This window comes from Aptenodytes forsteri, unplaced genomic scaffold (genome assembly GCF_000699145.1).
Source record: "Aptenodytes forsteri isolate BGI_AS27 unplaced genomic scaffold, ASM69914v1 Scaffold49, whole genome shotgun sequence".
Classification (NCBI taxonomy): domain Eukaryota; kingdom Metazoa; phylum Chordata; class Aves; order Sphenisciformes; family Spheniscidae; genus Aptenodytes; species Aptenodytes forsteri.
This window is the reverse complement of record NW_008795125.1, coordinates 1,120,737-1,138,651: the sequence shown is the minus strand read 5'-3', so window position 1 is coordinate 1,138,651 and position 17,915 is coordinate 1,120,737. Positions and strand designations below refer to the sequence as shown.

At 41.0% G+C, this 17,915-nt stretch overlaps 1 protein-coding gene across 1 annotated transcript in view; it reads left to right on the top strand.

Annotated features, from left to right (window-relative positions):
- The first annotated feature begins 389 nt into the window (after positions 1-389).
- The window catches only part of CSMD3 (CUB and Sushi multiple domains 3), an 838,052-nt gene continuing 820,526 nt past the window's right edge, over positions 390-17,915 (top strand). The window contains exon 1 of the mRNA XM_009277245.2: positions 390-567. Within this exon, the coding sequence (XP_009275520.1) occupies positions 390-567 (178 nt within the window). The remainder of the gene's footprint in view (positions 568-17,915) is intronic.

Below are 17,915 nucleotides of genomic sequence, written 5' to 3'. Positions count from 1 at the left end.
TTCCTAGGCAGAACTGATCCTCTCGGGGGAACAGGGGGGCGGGGGGAGAATCTCAATTGCAAATACTGTTTGGAGTTTATTCGAGAGAGCGTCTGAGCTTTAAGATGCTCTTCCGTGGCTCCTGGTGGATGCTGTAGCGAGCCAGGATTGTGGTGGGTGTTTTGGATGTGGGGGGGGTTGGGGTGGGGGGGGGGTGGGGGGAGGGAAAAGACACGATCGAGAGTAGCTGAGACTTTGTGCCCCCGTTGGAGAGATGGTTGAGTCCTCGTCAAGGTTGCTGTGGTATCCCAGAAACACCATTCACTCCGAGCTGTGACCGCGCACCATCAACAGCAACAACTCCGCTGCGCCTGGCCAAGGAATAGGAATTAGGAGCTCTCAAGAATAATATGAAAGGGATCTGCAGAGGGGAAATCCGTGCAAAGGAATCGAAATTAGCAGACTTTTGGGAAAGGGGATGTACTAAATGTGGCCGGCTGGACTTCATCCTGGTGAAGAAAATGGAGATTAAAAGTGGATTTACATTTTGGAACCTCGTCTTTTTATTGATGGTTTCGTGTGTGAAAGGTAGGGTAGTATTTGAGGGGTATATTTTTAGGGGTCCGTTTGCTTTCGGTCAGGGCGTTGCAAGCTTTCGCCTTATGCCAAGGTGTATTTAAAAATATATTTATCTCTTATTTTATATTTTTACCCTGGGTACTTTGCAATGGAAAGATATAAATGATCGCTAAAGCGGGGAGGAAAGAAGGAGTTGATTCAGAGCTCTCTTCGGAAATAGGAAATGTATTTGCTTGCCAGGCTTGGCGTTCAATGCAGTGACTGAGCTGGGGGCTCAATAAATATTCTTGCAGTATGCTCAAACGGAGACGTGAGTTGGTTCATATAGCCTCTAACTAGTGTATATTCAAGCAAATCCCACGGGTGACTTTTTTAAGGTTGAGGGTTGGGGGGGGTGGGGGGGGGGGGATTACCTACATTTCTGGTTTTCGGTCGAGCAACGGGCTCTTTGCGGGAATGCCTGTATCGATGCACTTACCAGTTTAACCCGTTGCGTGGGGAAAGTTACGGAGGAACCCAGCGTGTGCGTAGCCGTCTCACAGCCCGAAATGCGCTTCACGCTCAGCTTTCTGTATGCATGCAGGGCTCCCTGACTATCGAAAAGGTACGTTAGCAATTCAGCCTTGAAGGCATGGTCTACCGCTGGGTGCAAGGATTGACACCTTTTCTCTTCCCTCCTTTGGTCCCTTTTCCCTGATGTATGTGAGGTTTTTGGGTTGGAATTTTTTTTGTCTCTTTTTTCGGGGCAGAAGCTATTTTGCTTTCTTCCTGCTTCTGTGTTCATGAAAGGAGAGAAACAAGGAAACCTCTAGTTAGCGGCACAAATATCTCCACTAAGTCTGTGCTTGCAGACAGTTAAGGGAAATGCTACACACCGAGAAAAGAAGAAATATGTGGTTTGAATAATGTGCACCTTCAAAATTACACAGGCATCGCTAAACGGTGAAGTGCTGATCCCATCATGCATGCCTTCAGTAACACGATCTATTCTGCAACTCCCCACAGTCGGCTGCCTACCCGAAATAATCTCCCCTTGTTTGTGGCCAGTGATTAATATCTGATTAATCACCCTTTTATCCCCCTCCTCATCCTCATCCCTCCTCCCTGCCACACTCATACACTTCCAGAATATTTAGTAGACATTATCGATCCTCTCCGAGTTTTTAGACTTGGCTATCGCCTACAGTTTCTGCAACTCCCCACAGTCGGCTGCCTACCCGAAATAATCTCCCCTTGTTTGTGGCCAGTGATTAATATCTGATTAATCACCCTTTTATCCCCCTCCTCATCCTCATCCCTCCTCCCTGCCACACTCATACACTTCCAGAATATTTAGTAGACATTATCGATCCTCTCCGAGTTTTTAGACTTGGCTATCGCCTACAGTGGTTGCCTGCATGGGTGGGAAGGAGGTGTGTTGGGGGGGGGGGGGGGCACACGGGGGGGCTTTAAAGGCGGGCCTTCCCAAGCTTAGGCGTGCCTTCCCAAGCTGGCTCTGCCTTGGATGAAACAGTTTATTGTATAGCTTTGCAGCTGCTTGTCCCCCAATTTGCATCGCGTGAAAAAGATAATCCGTGTTTCACGGAGGGGATGTCGAGGGCTTTTACCTCCTTCCACGTTATCCTGACACGGGGGATCCGAGGGGAAGGGGCTTGTCTGTGATGTTAATGCACATGTTAATTACAGGCAGCTTCTCTCTGTTTGCGTCTATTGAAGCAAGCTGCTCCCCGCGCTTTGCCCCGTTCTGGAGAATGCGATCAAGACCAACCCGGGGCTTTCGGGGCATTTCTTTCCCGTGGTTCAGCCCCCTGTCATTAACGCATTCTCTGTGCCGGGTGCGGTCATTTGCAAGTCACGGGCTCGCTGCCTGCGAGGCGCGCCGTGCCGCTCCGCGGCGCACCGCGGGCGCGGTAGGGAGGCGCTGGGGCTAATGGGTGGCTCCGGAGCTGCTGCCGAAGCAGCTGCTTTGTGAGCACGAGTCGCGGGGCGGCAGCATCCTACAAAATTAAAGACTCGGGCGGTTCTCCCCGCGTCGCGATGGCCGCGGGAGCCGTGCAAGTTTCCACAGCACCTGTTGAGAAGCCGCTTCGCTTTCCCTTGGCGGGGAGCGGGGGGGAGAGGAAAAAACAGTGGATACGGAGGGCAAAAGCTGGGGTGAAGCACCTAAAACAGCCCAAGAAAAAGAGAAAAAACGGGCTTTGCAAAACTGGCCCTTTCTCTTCCTGTCCACGTACAGTCCCAGAGAGATGCTGTGAGGTGGTTTCCTCTCTTTTGTCAGGGTCTGAGCTTCCCAGGTGCTGACCCTGGCAGTTTCTGTAGACTTCCCTCGGACTGGGGGCTCCTCCCAGCAACTGCAAATCCAGTAGGTCAGATTTTACATCCTGGATGCAGGCTCCTTTAGGCAGCCAAGCTCCATTGAGCTGGCTTAGACTCACTGCAGCACTGCATCTATTCTGGGCGTTTATATTTAGTTCTCTCCCCACTCCCTTGAATGAATACATTTTACCTCGATTTACATTCCCATTGTGTCGGCACACGCTTCTGCTCCCAGAAATTTTGGCAGAGGCAAACAATGAATGAATACCTGCCCATTTCAAACATTCCAGATGTTGGGAGCAAGATGACTTCCCAGATCCTGCATCTGCTCTACCATTGACTGGCAAGGCCTTTTCACCACACCCCACCTCTGCAAGCTCTAGCCCATACCCTTCCGTGCTTAATCACCTCTGCTGAATATCCAGCACCACATCGTAACACCCAAACTGTTGCTGGGGTTCCTGTCACCCAGACCACTTCAACAGCTTTGCTTGATATCTGCCTCTCAGGCCCTTCCTATTTTGTCATCGTCCTGTTGCCACTTCTCCAGTCTTGATCCATAGCTGTTCCATTGTTACAGGTGTCAAACTATCCCAGGGTGCTTACAGAGCCATGTTCAAATCTGATTAATTATGTGCTCCCTGTATATATCCATATAGACAAAAAAGTCTTCATGTTTATCTATAAATTTGTGCCTCTTTGGAACATTGCAACAATACTTGGGAGGGTTTAGAAAAGGGAGAAGAAAGAGGGAAAAAATGTGAGGACGGAAATTGTCAGAACTGCTGGGGAAGGGATGATAGTAAGAGCTGAAGTAAAGAGGAATTGTACCTTCTTCAATTAAAATCTTTAACTGCTTACACAATATCCCATTATGCCATGGATCAATCTCCAACAAAATCTTCCTTGGATAAACATGGAGTAAAAAAGTGAAGAAATGGCACCATTGGAAAGTGAGAGAAGGCACAGAAGGCATTAAAACAAACAAACAAACAAACAAATAAACAAAAAAACCCCACAACTCAACCCTTAGAAAATGCCAAGCAGGGTCATTCCTGGCCAGCTGCAGGGGATGATGGATGCTGTGCTCTTCCCTTTAGATGTGTAAGACACCTAGGAAAGCTTCTTCCCCTTCTCCCCCACCCTCCCATGGGAGAATTGAGAAGCACCATTTAGGCATGGGAGATACAAACAAAGCTTGGAGGAGCAGCAAGTGGAAACTTCCACCGTCCAACTCCCTTACAGAAAGGGAAGGAGAGGGGATAAAAGAAAAAAAAAGAAAATAAAAGTCAAACCCATGGCAGTTCTTTTATAAGCAAAAATGAAACAAGCATCAGTAAGCTTTGCCTCCTGGGATTTAGGAGAGAAATCACTGCACCCCTTCGGTTTGGCATCTTCCTCCACCAAAAAAAAAAAATTAGAAAATGCTTGTGATCTGTTTGTGGAAGCAAACCAGAGATGAAATCAGGCGAAATGACCAGAGACCACAAGACTCCTCCATCTCTTCTGTTTAGCTGTCGCTCCAAGACAGAAAGCATAGAGCACCAAGATCTGCTCTTTTGTCTGCCTGGCTAAAATGAAGCATTGCCTCTGCTGTTGTTCCTCTGTTCCTCTGTTGCAGTTATGACAAGCGGAACAAGGGTGGCTTTCAAAATAAAAGGGAGATGAAGCAGTGAGATTTTAAACGGCTCATTGACAGAAGAAGTGATGAGAAAATGGAAAGGATTTCCATTTCCAGTGATGGGTACCTGGCATGTGGGAATATTTAGCAGGGACAAAGCGTGCCCTGCTTCATTCTGCCACCTCTGCAGTCCCCCTTCTCCCCCATTCCCATCTCAGCCCGCTCCCTTCAGGCTCCGCAAGCCCCTCCCCACCGCTTCCCGCCCAGTCACTCGACTTATGGGGTTACTGGCGGATGGTTTTCCTCGGTGGGGCACGGGTGGGCGCAGCGAGGTGCTCGCTGTGTCCCCGAAGCGGAAACGGTTGGGCGAGTAACAGTAGGTTCATGTTTCCTCATTTCTAGATGGTCGCTGCTGCATCTCTGTGTGCGTGCGTGCGTGTGTTGTGCGTACGTACGCAGGGGTGCAGGGAGACACTGGCTGGAGCAGGGACAGCGTCGCCCTTCCTTTTCAACTCCTCTGCACACGCTCAGCTCCTCTACGGTGCCTCTTTCCCATAAGCTCCTGCAGATCACAGAGGGCTTCTGCTCAGTGGACTGCGCGCTGCACCTAAGCGATTTTTTCAAGCTACACAGTTCTGCAGGGTTGCAGACAAAGTTACCCTCCCTCACCTCCGCCCTTCTCCTTCAGTTCAGGGCTAAAACAAGGCTCCGCTATGCCCTCCGCTTAGCGCATGGCTCCTCTTCCTCCTCCTCTTCTGCAGGGTAGAAAGGAAGAAACACACAACCCCTCTCAGCAGCATCAGGAGGGACCGCTTCTCCCTCCCCTGCCCGGTGGCATTAAGGACCCGCAAAGAGCACAGAGGAACGTCGCCTGCAGTCTCCGCTTTTTCATTGCGAGTAGCAGCAGTCGCAAGACGGAGCCGGGACGGAGCGGCGGAGGCCGCCGGGCCGGCTTCGCCCCCCGCCCCCCTTCCCGGCACCGGCCTCCGCAGCCGCCCAGGGCGGCCGCACCTCCAGGCAGTCCATCTGAATATACTCTTCCGTCATTTGGCTTTGCTTTCTTTAGCTCGGTGACTCCTGAAAGGCTTTTGTTTGCAAGTCTGAGACAGCATTAGGGTGGTTTGTTTGTTTTTTTAACATACAGAAATAGCCCCTCGCTCACACAGGCTGAAGAGGGACAGGTTGTATATTCAACTCCGTTATCAATATCTCGACTTGGAAGCACCAGCCCACGAGACCTAAAGAACTCCGTGGATGTGCTTTCAGATCCCTCCTTTTCCAAAACTCCTGTGCAATAAACATAGCAGAAACCTATAGCCTACCTGTTTGTTTGTTTGCTGGGGGGTGTGTGGGGGTGTGTGGGTTGTTTGTTTTTGAAGTAGGAACAAGTCAAGTAGGATCAATTGCCCATCTAGCTTAGTGCCCTTTATCTCCAACGGTGACTACTAGCAGCAGCCTAGGGAAAGATATGAGAAACACAGCAAGTACAGAGTGACTAGCACATCATCCTGGATTTCAGCAGCCAGCAGTTTCGCGTCCTCCTGAGCCAGAGGCTGCTTTTGGAACATCATGTTTTAAGAGGCATGGACTGACTCTGCTCGTTTGTCTATTCTCTCTCCTTCTGCTGCTCTTTTCATCCTTTCCTTTCCTTTCCTTTCCTTTCCTTTCCTTTCCTTTCCTTTCCTTTCCTTTCCTTTCATACCATTGCATTCATACGCATCCACCGTCCTTTACACTCTGCACCTGGCTGAAAGCAGTGAATAGTATAGAGCCTTGTCCAGTGTTGTTGATGTGCTACGTAGGTCAACCCCAAAAATTTGAGATTTGTAACCATTGAATGTACATGGATCTAGTAAAGAGAGAGAAAAGCACAAAACTGTTTAAAGAAATTTTAAAAGATTTTGGAATATTCTGTGGGGATGGCTCAATTTGCATGATTATAACACCCTTTCAGAGAAAAGGTAATGAAGAATAATGTAGCCTTGTATCCCTCCTTTTTTAAAAACAGGTGTCTTGGACACTGTCTGATTTTCAGAGGTATTGAGCATTTCTGATTCCAGCTGGCTCCAGTAAGAGCCTGGGGAACTAGTTAGCACCTCTGAAGCAAGGCCAAATGAGTCCATTATTATAATGCTGGGACAGAGAGAGACAGTATAAGTCAGAGGAAAACATCTATCAAATAACTTACAATTACATGTAAAATGTTAATTCTATAGAATCTGATAAATTGGAACTGGTAGGAATAGGAAAGGTTTTATGATCTGCTGAAAAAAAAAAAAAATTCCTTCTCCACTAATAGAAAACTTCAATTCTAATTCAATGGGTTTGTGACATCTCAGACTCAACTTCTTGCTGATAAATATCATTCGGCTTGTATTTCTGGATATAATGGTTAAGGTTGAACCAATAGAACAAAGCCTTTGTGGGAAATTAGTTTACCAGATTGCTCCAAAGCAATCTACCAGGAAAGAACAGTCAGAGAACAGACAATTTGGTCTAAGGTCTTGTTTTTTTCTTAGACCCTTATAATTTTAAGGGAGCTTTTACTACATGAGATATTTGAAGAAGCAATATTTAAGTAACAAATCAGAGAGGCATATGACAAAAGTAGTTATTACAAGGCTATAAAACTTACATCACCATTTTGATGGAATAATTTCCATGCTAAGGTTTATTGAAATATTCCAGAACTCTTATGAGCTTTAAACATGTGCCTCTCAAACAACTTCACAAAAGAATGTTTCCTTCTCAATGAAATTGTAAAATTTTCTCTATAAAAAGAGAGAATCTTTGCATTTATCAAAAATTCAAGGGACAATATTTAGCAATGATCTTGGACTTAAATGGAAGGGCGCATGATATGTAATGTACAGGACGTCACCTGCCTTTTAAACAAACAAAGCCTACAAGTACTAGGAAATGTTGAATATCTGCTTCCCAACATCCAGCTTTTCTTTTGGGAAATGGAATGGACAAGGATATCAGACTATGACAAAGACTTTTAAAAATAAACATGCACACGCACACACAGACACACCAGGTGTTTGTAGATGTTTACATTTAGTTGTTTACTTTTCCTAAGCAGATTTGCATTCATGGCCTCACTGCCTTGTTCTTACAGATCATGTAAGATTTACTATGGCTCCATAATCCCGGTATTACAAGTGCTGAATACTGTTGTAAAAGTCAAAGAAGGAAACGGTGGAAATTCATCATCTCCTTCCCAGTGTCTGAAATGTTAGATGGATAAGTTTGTAGACTTAGGAACAGTATTACTCAGAGAAAGCGAGCCTCAAAGTATTGGGGAACAACATACAAGGGATTCCACCGGGACTGGTGCTCTCATAGAATGGTATTGTCAAAGAGCAAGGTGAGATGCAACCAGCACAGACATAGAGAGACGGACTGCCCATTTTCCCTTGGATTCTACAAAATGCATCATAGCATCATGTATCATAGAAATAAGGTGAATAACAGTAAGTAACTTAACCACGGAAGAATTCATGGGGTGATGAATTCTCACCTCCCGAGGCCTGTTAATAACACAAATTATCTTTGCAATAGGACTAAAGGAATCTGGAGGCTTGAGGCAGAAATGACTGAGTAATTACTTGGATTATACAGATGATAGATCACTACTTCAGACCTTGAATTCTATTTTATCTGTTTCCCATATCTACATATCTTATTAGCTTTATACCTTTATGCATTGTAACTTGTTTGATTTCTTTCTCATGGAATTGTGTATACACATATGTGTACACATACATATATAATACGCACATATAGAAATTATATCCATATATTTGATTATGTTATGAAGAAATTCAGCAGACTGCATTGTTAGCTTACAAAGGTGCAAGTAACAAATTGAAATGTATGTGCTTCCTAAGCAATTAATTACCTCTTAATTTATTGTGTATTCCCAATCTCAGAATGAAGTTCTACTATAATACATAACTGATTTCACTAACAAAACAAGAATGCAAGTAGTGATAGCTAGCAAATGTTAGGAGGAAAGCTTGATGAAAAGAAAAAACACCGAAAGTTTTACCAAATATAGTTTATATAAAACTGTTTTCAGTAGAATGAAAACCTCTAATCACCTTTCAAATACAGAAAAAATATTTCTGTGCTGTTTTCTGTTTTATTTTAATACTGGTATTATCATTTAAAGAGGCTGACATATCACATCTCAGAGGTAGCTGTATTTCAGTGGCAGTTTAAAAAAAAACCCTCTGCGATCATTATCTTCTTATAGAACTGTTTTCAGACCCAGCAAGTGGATATCTGCAAGTGTAGTTTGGAGTCCTTAGCTGAAATTAGCTACATAAATGTCGAGTATGGATATTCTTCTCCTTTCAACATAGCGTTGAGATGTAACTACTTGAATTACAAACCCTTTCCTCCATCATTTAATTTGATCCAGAATGTAAACTTCACATTCTACTATAGTTAGCTTTCTTGTTTCTTGTGCAATTTTCTTTGGGAATCAAAGCTTAATCTAATTAAAACTAATCTTTTAAAAGTCTGTACTAAAAGTTGCATTTTTGCTTCTGTATATCAGTTTTGATCCAAAGGTGAATGGAAGCTGTAAAACAGGATATAAAATGAGCTTCTAAACTGCCTGTTGTTGAGCCCACTGAAAGTAACAGGAGAGTCCAGAATAGGACCTTTGAGAGTAGATTTGCCTCTGCTTCTTTTCATACTGAGTTTTGAATTAGTTTTCTGTACATATATTTCATTTGACTCGGAAGTACAAATTATAACAGAAGCCATGTATTTCACAATACACTAGAAATTTTCAATAGAAGTGCTCTTTGGAAAACTCACATTGCATTATAAACCTAAAGATTACAAAAGTAAATTGTTTATGATTCTGTTTAAGGAAAATAAATTATATGTTTGGATACAGTCAGAAAATGCTCTGTCTTTCTACATTTTATTGATGATCATGTCAGCACTTCTGGGGATCAGTCCACTAGATTCAATGTAATGGCAGTATGCTAACACAATGTCAGCTGTAGTCCTTAAAACCACAGAATACTCACGCTTTTTGTCAGGGCATATGCTGAATTACAGCCAATTACAACCTGGTTTCAAGATTCCTTATTAAATTTTTGTTCTCCAGTAAAACATTTTGGAATTTGTGGAAGGCTGCTAATAGCTGCAGAGGAACTGTGAGGAAGTGAGAAAATAGATTTCGGTTTAGAATGCTTTCAGATTTAATTATTAATGCAATTTGGTTTTACTTTTATTGGATTGTCATATATTCCAGATATGTAGTTACATTTGAAAATGCTGAATTAGCTAGTAAAACCAAAGCACAAAAATAGGGAAGTTTCCACATTAATTTTATTGTATTTACCTTCTGCTAGCACATTCTTTGTATTTGCCATCATCTCAGAGTCTAAAAACATGTAATATACTGAGCCAAAATCACAAGAACTAAAATATACTGGAAAACAAGGGTCCAAATACTGACTTTTGGAAAGCCTACCTGGTTAACCAAAGGTGGAGGGAAGAAAAGAACAGATCTTTGGCCACCTCACATAGTCAAGTCAATCAGCTCTGTGGTAAAAGATGCTTTTCTCATACATCCCCAGATGCATGTGGGAACACAGACATGCACACACACACATGCAAGTGTGTGAGTGCACGCCAGTGCTTCTGGTAGCAGGCGCCTGTAGCTGTGTGCTCTATCAAGAAGAACCTATGCTGCTTAATTCATGACTATGCTCATCTTGTGTGTTTTCGCTTGAATACATCTATGCTAACTGACACTTATACTTTAATTATATGACTACTGCTACTGACTTTAGCAATGCTTGTTGCATGACATGGCAGTTTTAATGACCACAAGAGAAGAAGTACATATAATTCATAATTCATAATGAAAGGGCAAGACATTTTCTCCAAAATCTTTACATCAATATAGTGCTCACAAAAGTGCTTATCTGATTAGAGAATTTTCATCAGTCTAATGGATTGAAGTAACATGATACAAATTGTACTTTATCAAGTTTTAGCAATACTCATGGCAACAATCCTTCCCTTTTAGGACTATTACTAAAATGGCTAAGATTTTTACAGCATTCACACTATTTACTAAATATGAAATCCTTTCATATGAAACTGCTAAAAGATTTCCTCTTCATTTTTCCTCTTCATTTCCCTTCAATAATGGGTCGTGGAACTGAGAAAAAATCAACATTTTACATTTGATGGACTTGAAAAATGTCCTCCTACAGCTGCTCAGTCCTCAGTTTCTTGGTGTGATCTTCAACTTAAAAACAAATAGCAACATCATTACCTACTCCTTTCCACATTACTATTCAGCATATCTACCACTTTCATTCAGAATTCTTCTTTTCAATAGCTGCTCCTTTCTGCAAGCTCTTTTGAAGGGGGCCAATCATTTCCCTCACACAATTCACATAGTTATTAGCTTCAGAGGTTTTGATAATATCACCTCTTTACCCTTTATTTCAATCTTGGCAACTCCCTCCTGGGAAAATAAAATACCTCTGACATTTGGGAGAATATTTCTTTAGAGGTTTTTATAGATTCTATTTACTGAACTTTCATATATCCTAAATGCAACCGTATTCTCCTTATAGTAATTATAGACATCTTGTAAGAATGTGAATGTTATACTTCTTCAGTGGCCCAATTTTCTACCCAAGTGCTTCAGCATTCTTGAGAAAGTTTAATTTTCAGCCCCTTTCTGTGGAAAGAAAAATAACATAGACACTAGACCAGCAATAGCATTTTTGTGTTTTTCTGTGTAGAGGATACAGTGCCAACAGAACCTCCCATGTCTTCTCATGCAAGGATAACACGTTTCCTCTGACAAATAGGTGAGATAATATATTTTATTGGCATTTTCTTTGTCAGCAGTGGAAAGTTGCAACCATGTAAGACAGAGTGATTTTTGTAAACATCCTGACAAACTTATGCTTCTCAAAGCTATTTATCTGAAATAACAATGAGCGACAGAATCAATGTTTAATATAGAATGAGTTCAACAGCATTGGTGACTCTTGCATGCCTGCCTCCATAACTTTCCTAAGGATATGCTTCCAAAATTCCTAAATCTCTCTAGTACTACAACTGCAGGTCACTGAAATTTGTATGAGTTTCTATACTAATTTCAGCTAGTTTTAAATTAAGCTACCCATAAAAAACCCCCACTCTCCTAAGCTGTATCTGTATATTTTTACTACACTCAAATTCTAGCTCATCAGCTAGCTCCTGTAATTTTTCCTAATTTATCCAGCCTCCTCTGCACTTCTGGGCTCCCTTCCCAAACTCTCTTCCCACTCCACAAGTACCACTGGAGAAGTCCCAAAACCATAAAGCCTGCAGTAAAATATAGAAAGTTCTCTTCGGTTTCTATGTCATTTGTAAAGTCCTTTTGTGGCCCAAAGTAATAACCATGTAAGGGTAATCTGTTAGGAAATAAAATGTCCTCCCAGCCTTACAGTCATAGATTAGACTTACTAACTTTTTTGGGACATTCTTTGGATTTTAAATCATCTGCAAGAAGGCAAGATTGGAAGAGTGGAGTTTCAGTTGTATTTGTTTTCATTCTTCAGTCTGTTGTGCCTGTCTACATGATTATTTTTAGGTAACCAAAATAATACCCCTTCACCCCAAACAAAGAAACTTCAACACACATGACTAAAAAAGGTCAAAATCTAATAGTAACTTAAAGGTAAAATCATTACTTGCATACAAATAAACACTACAAAATCAGATGGTTAAAATGTGGGTACTTGGTATATTTTGGAAATCCAAGATGTATCATCTTCTCTGTTTTTCAAGCTCCAATGTATGCAATGAAACTGTCCGTGTGACATGGTAAGGCAAATTTTACAGATCTAATATTACTACTGTGTCCTTTACTGATATCATCGTTCTGGGATGACCAGAACAGACTAGTCAGGACTCTGGATGCTACAGAATATTGTAGATTAACAAAAAAAAGGAAATATAAAAGGCAAAAAAAAAAAAATCTCACAGCGTAAAACAGGGCTAGATTTGTAGGGATTCTCTTGCTCACTTGTTCCAAGATTGACTTTGAGCATTTCAATGAAATCAGGAGAGCTTGCTATGTATCTGACTTGTGAAAGGTGCTGTTCCAAACTGCTCCCTTTGGGACCTCTTGTACTGGTCACCTCTTTGAAATCCACTCACAGCTGAGTTAACACAAATGTCTAAAGAGTCAGTGTGCCACAGATATCAGCTAAGGAGAGAATCTGCTCAGCAGAACCTCTGTAATTATTAAGAAGACATGAATTGCCTGCTAGGATTTAGGATAAGTCTGAGGTAACTATAAGGAAAATGGATCATTTATTAAAAAATATAGTACACAATACAATGAGCATTGAATCATCATTAAAGAATTTACAGGTACTTCTGAAGATATAGCTGTACTTTAATGCTATCGGAGATGTTTTCTGAGGAATATTTTCTTCATTCTTAAAAGTTTTGGGGTTTTTTTGCATTATTAAGCCAGTACACAGTGTCCTGTAGGTGAACATCCTCTGGCAAAACTGATTTAGATATATTTAGTTGATCAATTGTTTTCTCCTCATCTGCTTCCTCCATGCTTCATTTGCACAAAGTTTATTTGCACCATCTCTTTTGTACCATACTTTTTCGTGCTTTTAATTCACAGACTGCTTGGGGCTAGGTTCCTATTCTTTGGGACACTTGGATGACTGTGCATTTTTTGAGAAGCTGTATCATTGATTTTTCCGGCTTGCCCATTTCTTATCAGTATTTTAAATATGTCCATTATTTACTTGAATATCCGTATTTTACAATCTCAGTGTCTTTTTTTTTGTACCTGACAATATTATTTTTCTGCCTCATTTCTATTGATAGCTCAATTAATGTTTCTAACTGTTTTTTTTTCATGTTGCTTGGTGGCTGTAAGTCTTTCCATTCAAAGCTTCTTACTTCTCAAGTGAGAAGTGTAATTTTGAACAAGAGTGATCATCCATTCAATTATAAACTTACTGAAATATTTATCAGATTATTTTGGAGCTTGTCCCCACTGAAATGAAAAGAAGATTTGTCATTGACTTTTAGCAGAACAGAGCAGATTGTTATAACAAACTAAATACTTCCTTTCAATACAGAGGAGTTTATTTAGGATGTGACAGCTCTACAAAACTGTTCATACCATGCACGGGACTAAACTGGTGAAAATTAAAAGCTGTAACAGTTGAACTCCATCAGATTCTTTCTGGCCAGTACCCTAAAATGGTATTGGAGCTAGTGGGCTAAGTAATTGACACTCTCAAAAACCTTACAGGCTTTGGTCCATTTCTGTTCAATGTCTTATGATAGCAGTTAAGTGAGTCCTAAAAAGAACGTTTCAGACTTTAAGGTTACTATCAGGTTTTATTATAGTTTTTGAATCCTATTCTAACTCATCATTCATTTATAAAGATGGCAGGAGAAAGACTAGAGTTGCAAGATGAGCAGAAATTCTAAAATCCATTTTAAAGCCTAAAGTAAAAAATTTCAAAAATGTAGAAGACAATGAGTCAATAGTTTATTAACCAATCACATTTTTTAACTGTGATTTGGTCTAGAAGTTGGCAGAAACACATGAGAAACCCTGAGAGTTTAAAGTTTCTGGCTGATCTCTAAATCAAAAACAGCTGAGCAGATTGAAATATTTTGTGTAAACAAATTTGCATCCAGGCTGCTAATCTGCATGCCAGCTTTCAGTTTGACATTTTCTGAAATGATGGAAAAATGCTAAGCCCTTAATGCTAAATGGAGTTCATAATGGAAATGCTGACAGACCCATAATTACCTGTATTGTGATTCTGCTGAAAGCTTCTTTATCTGTCTAATCTTTCACAATGGAGTTAAATATATAAATTCTTGAAAGGAGGAAAAAAGGAACTTTATGTTGGAAATGCTGAACTGCAGCAATGCTGTATTTTCTTCCAGACATCCACTTATGGAGGTAGCAGTGACAAAAAAAATATTTGAAAAAAGATGTAACATCTTCTGTGGAACTGTAAAAGCAGTCAGTGGTGCTTAAAAGTTTAACTTGACTTCCATTTTTCAATTTTTTTGAGTCACCTTTCTGGTAAGGTATGAGTAAACAGATCCAATCAACCATTTTTAATGTGGCAATGAGGAATTACCATAGAAGAAATTTGTCATTGACTTGACATGGCAAAAAAACCCCATCCAACAACAAATGCAGAAATTAACATTTCACTGCCCTAATACTGACCACCTGTGCTAAAATCTTCTTCAGTGGGGGGAGAAGGAAATAGAAGATGATATGTTTAGAAAACTTCTCCAGAAAATGAAGTGGAATAATACTAAGAAAAATGAGAGAAAGGTAGTTATCTGGACTCTGTAATTCAGAAACTCCATAATTTAGAAACTTCATTATCTGCCAACTTCAGATTAGAGTCTTGAAGTTTCTCTGGAAGAGCTTTTTCCTCAGTGTCTTTTTCATTCCTCCATTAAAATCTTCCCCAGTTTGTCCAGGCTATAACCACCTGAAAAACTAGACAGCGTTTGCTCTGCAGAGACTGCTTAGGATGGATGATTCAGAAATACCAGCCTTACTCCATCTTCACACAATCTCTGTGCACCAGCCAGGGCACACAGCTGTCCCTGCAGAACAACTATCACAAATCACAGTAGCCCTTCATTGAAACAGAATGTCCTCTAGCGTTTTTGGCCTTTGTGGTTTGCTGTGAGGATGAAATCTGTTTCTCCAAGGCTCCCACAGCAAGGACTGACAAAGTTCAAAGAAAATATCCTGAGGGAAAACAGAGGAATATACCCCTCTGATACCTTCTTTCCAAACTGCCTCCTTCTCCAGAAAGAGTCCTGGACTTTTAATTTCTGCTTATAAAGCAGCTGCTTCAGTTCCAAGATTAGCTATTTGCCCATCTCTGTATCTTCTTTAACATCACTCTGCCCTTCTTGACATGTGGAGATTAGGACTCCAGGCAGTGTCCAAGATATGGGTACATCAGGGTTTTCTGTAGGGGATAAGTTACACTTTGTCTTACTCTCTTTGTCTTAGTCTTTCTGATTGTGCTTAATATTCAGGGAGAGGGAGCTTAATTGCCATGGAACACAAAGTCAATGATTTCAGAGAAATGTCAGTGACAACTCTGTCATAAAAACTTTAAGTTCCAAGTTCAGCATCACGCAGGTATCATTTAGATATACTTTCTCATATGCATATTAGTCTCTAAAACTCATCTATTTATGCATTTGCACACCCATTCATTTTGTGAGGACATTCTGGAGTTCTTCAACATTGGTGCATCATTTGATTACCCAAAGGATCTTAACATCATCTCCAGTCTTGCAAATTTCACTGCATGCTCCTTACTCCATTGGGGATGAAGATGTGGAGGAAAACTGATCCCATCACTGATCCTAGGGCAACCCCACTTTTGATTCTACCTCATCTAAGCAAGTGAGCATTAAGCCCTACTCTGCTTCTTATCCTTTAACCAGCTTTAAGTTCATAAAAGGATCTTTCCATCTGTCCTGTTGTAACTTATTTTCTTTAATAACCTTTGGTGGGGAGCCTTGTCAAAAGGTTCTTGTATGTTGACAGTGACTAAATTTTAAAAGATTAGTTATTCTGGTTAATGGATCTGTATCCAGAATTCCCTTTCCTGGATGCCAGCTTTAACCAAAGACATTTAGTGGGAGTAATATTCTGCCTGTCTCACACCTCCTTTCATAAGCTTGAATACAAAACTATAGATCCAGAAGAAGACAGCGGACAAGAGCTGTAGCCGCTATGCAATATGGAAAAGATTAGTTCAACCACTTAAAGTGTTTGGAAGAGCTGTTGAAGGTCCAAGCATGAAGGCCCGATACAAAGAGTGGGGCTTGTAATCACAGTTTTACAGAGGTGCCTAAATGAAGTAAGAGTGCAAGCCTAATGACAGAGTTTCCAGTGTGCCTCTTTCTTGAGAGCTCCTTATTGGCAGCCCACAGGAATCCCAGCCCTTAGCATAGTAGCTGCTGTTAATGCTAGTCTAGTTAAATTCTCTCATACATGAAGTATGTAGAACACTGGACCTAACCTACATTTCTGAACTCCAGTCTTGGACCTCCTATCTTATGGTTTAGCCATTGAAAGAAGGGTAACAACCCATCTCAGCTCTGCAACGTCTGACTTATAAGCACCCAACCTCACTAGGTCAAGCCCCAAAACCACTGGAGAAGAGGGCTGCCTGTGTATGTTGCCTTCTCCATTACACAGAAGAGCCATAAATATTTTGTGGGCAGAATCAGAATGCTTTTCATGGTACTTCTGAGGTAGGATGAGATTGTTTAGTACTTTAATAGCAGACTTAAAAAATATATTTCTGGAGTTGCAGGAAACGGTGCTGATTCTGTTGGAAGCACTTTTCTTTCTAGAATTTGAACTGAACTACTATTCCAAACAAAGTGTTAGAGATGCTGAGCTGTTGCAGTTGCTGTGTTTCAGATGAGGTGTTGCTGGCATGTCTGGTCCTGAAAGATTGCATGGTATTTTTCACGGAATATTGTTATTAGCCTTCATCTGCTGGCTAAATTCCAATTGGGATAATTACAGTCTGCTATCTAAATTCTCTAAGCAGAGTGTGTTAAATAACCTTCTACACTTCCTTTCCTAATCTTCTGAGGGGCATTTCTGAGATTTATTAAATAATAGTTCTGCTTAATCTAAAAGGCAACTGCTTCTAAATGCTAGGGGAAAGTGACTGTTTTAGAAGGCATGTTGACTACTCAGTGCTCAGTGATAAATTACACAGCTGCATTGGTGGTGTTTGCCATGTAGGAAGAGTTCCTTAGCACTGTGCAAAAACAAAAGGAAACTACCTCCTTACCAAGATAGCTGCAATTTAATTTAGAGTTTGTGGAAATATTTTAGATAAAAACCCCAATACGTTCTACACAAGAAGACAAGTATGAGCCTGGAGAAATCTACATAGAAAGTTTTGGAAAAGTTACAAGATTTTGAAGGTTTAAATAAAGATTTCTTATTCAAGATGAGGGATAAATACACACAAACGTAGTACACAGCAGATTGTAGAAAAGTGTAAAGCTGTGCAAAACAGAATTTGTCTCAGATATGAAAAAAATCAGAGGGGCAAAATTGGTCAGTTGGACCAGTCATGAAGCCAAGTCTCAGTTTCGCAATAAAAGGATGAAAAGGAAACATTTCAGATATAGTTGAGTAGAACATGTTGCTAAGCACATATTAGTTCAGTCCTTTGCTTCAATGTGAAAAGAAAAGAAAAAAGAAAAGAAAAAAGAGAAGAAAAGAGAAAAGAAAAGCAAAGAAAAGCAAAGAAAAGTGAAGCGGGAAGGGAAGGGAAGGGAAGGGAAGGGAAGGGAAGGGAAGGGAAGGGAAGGA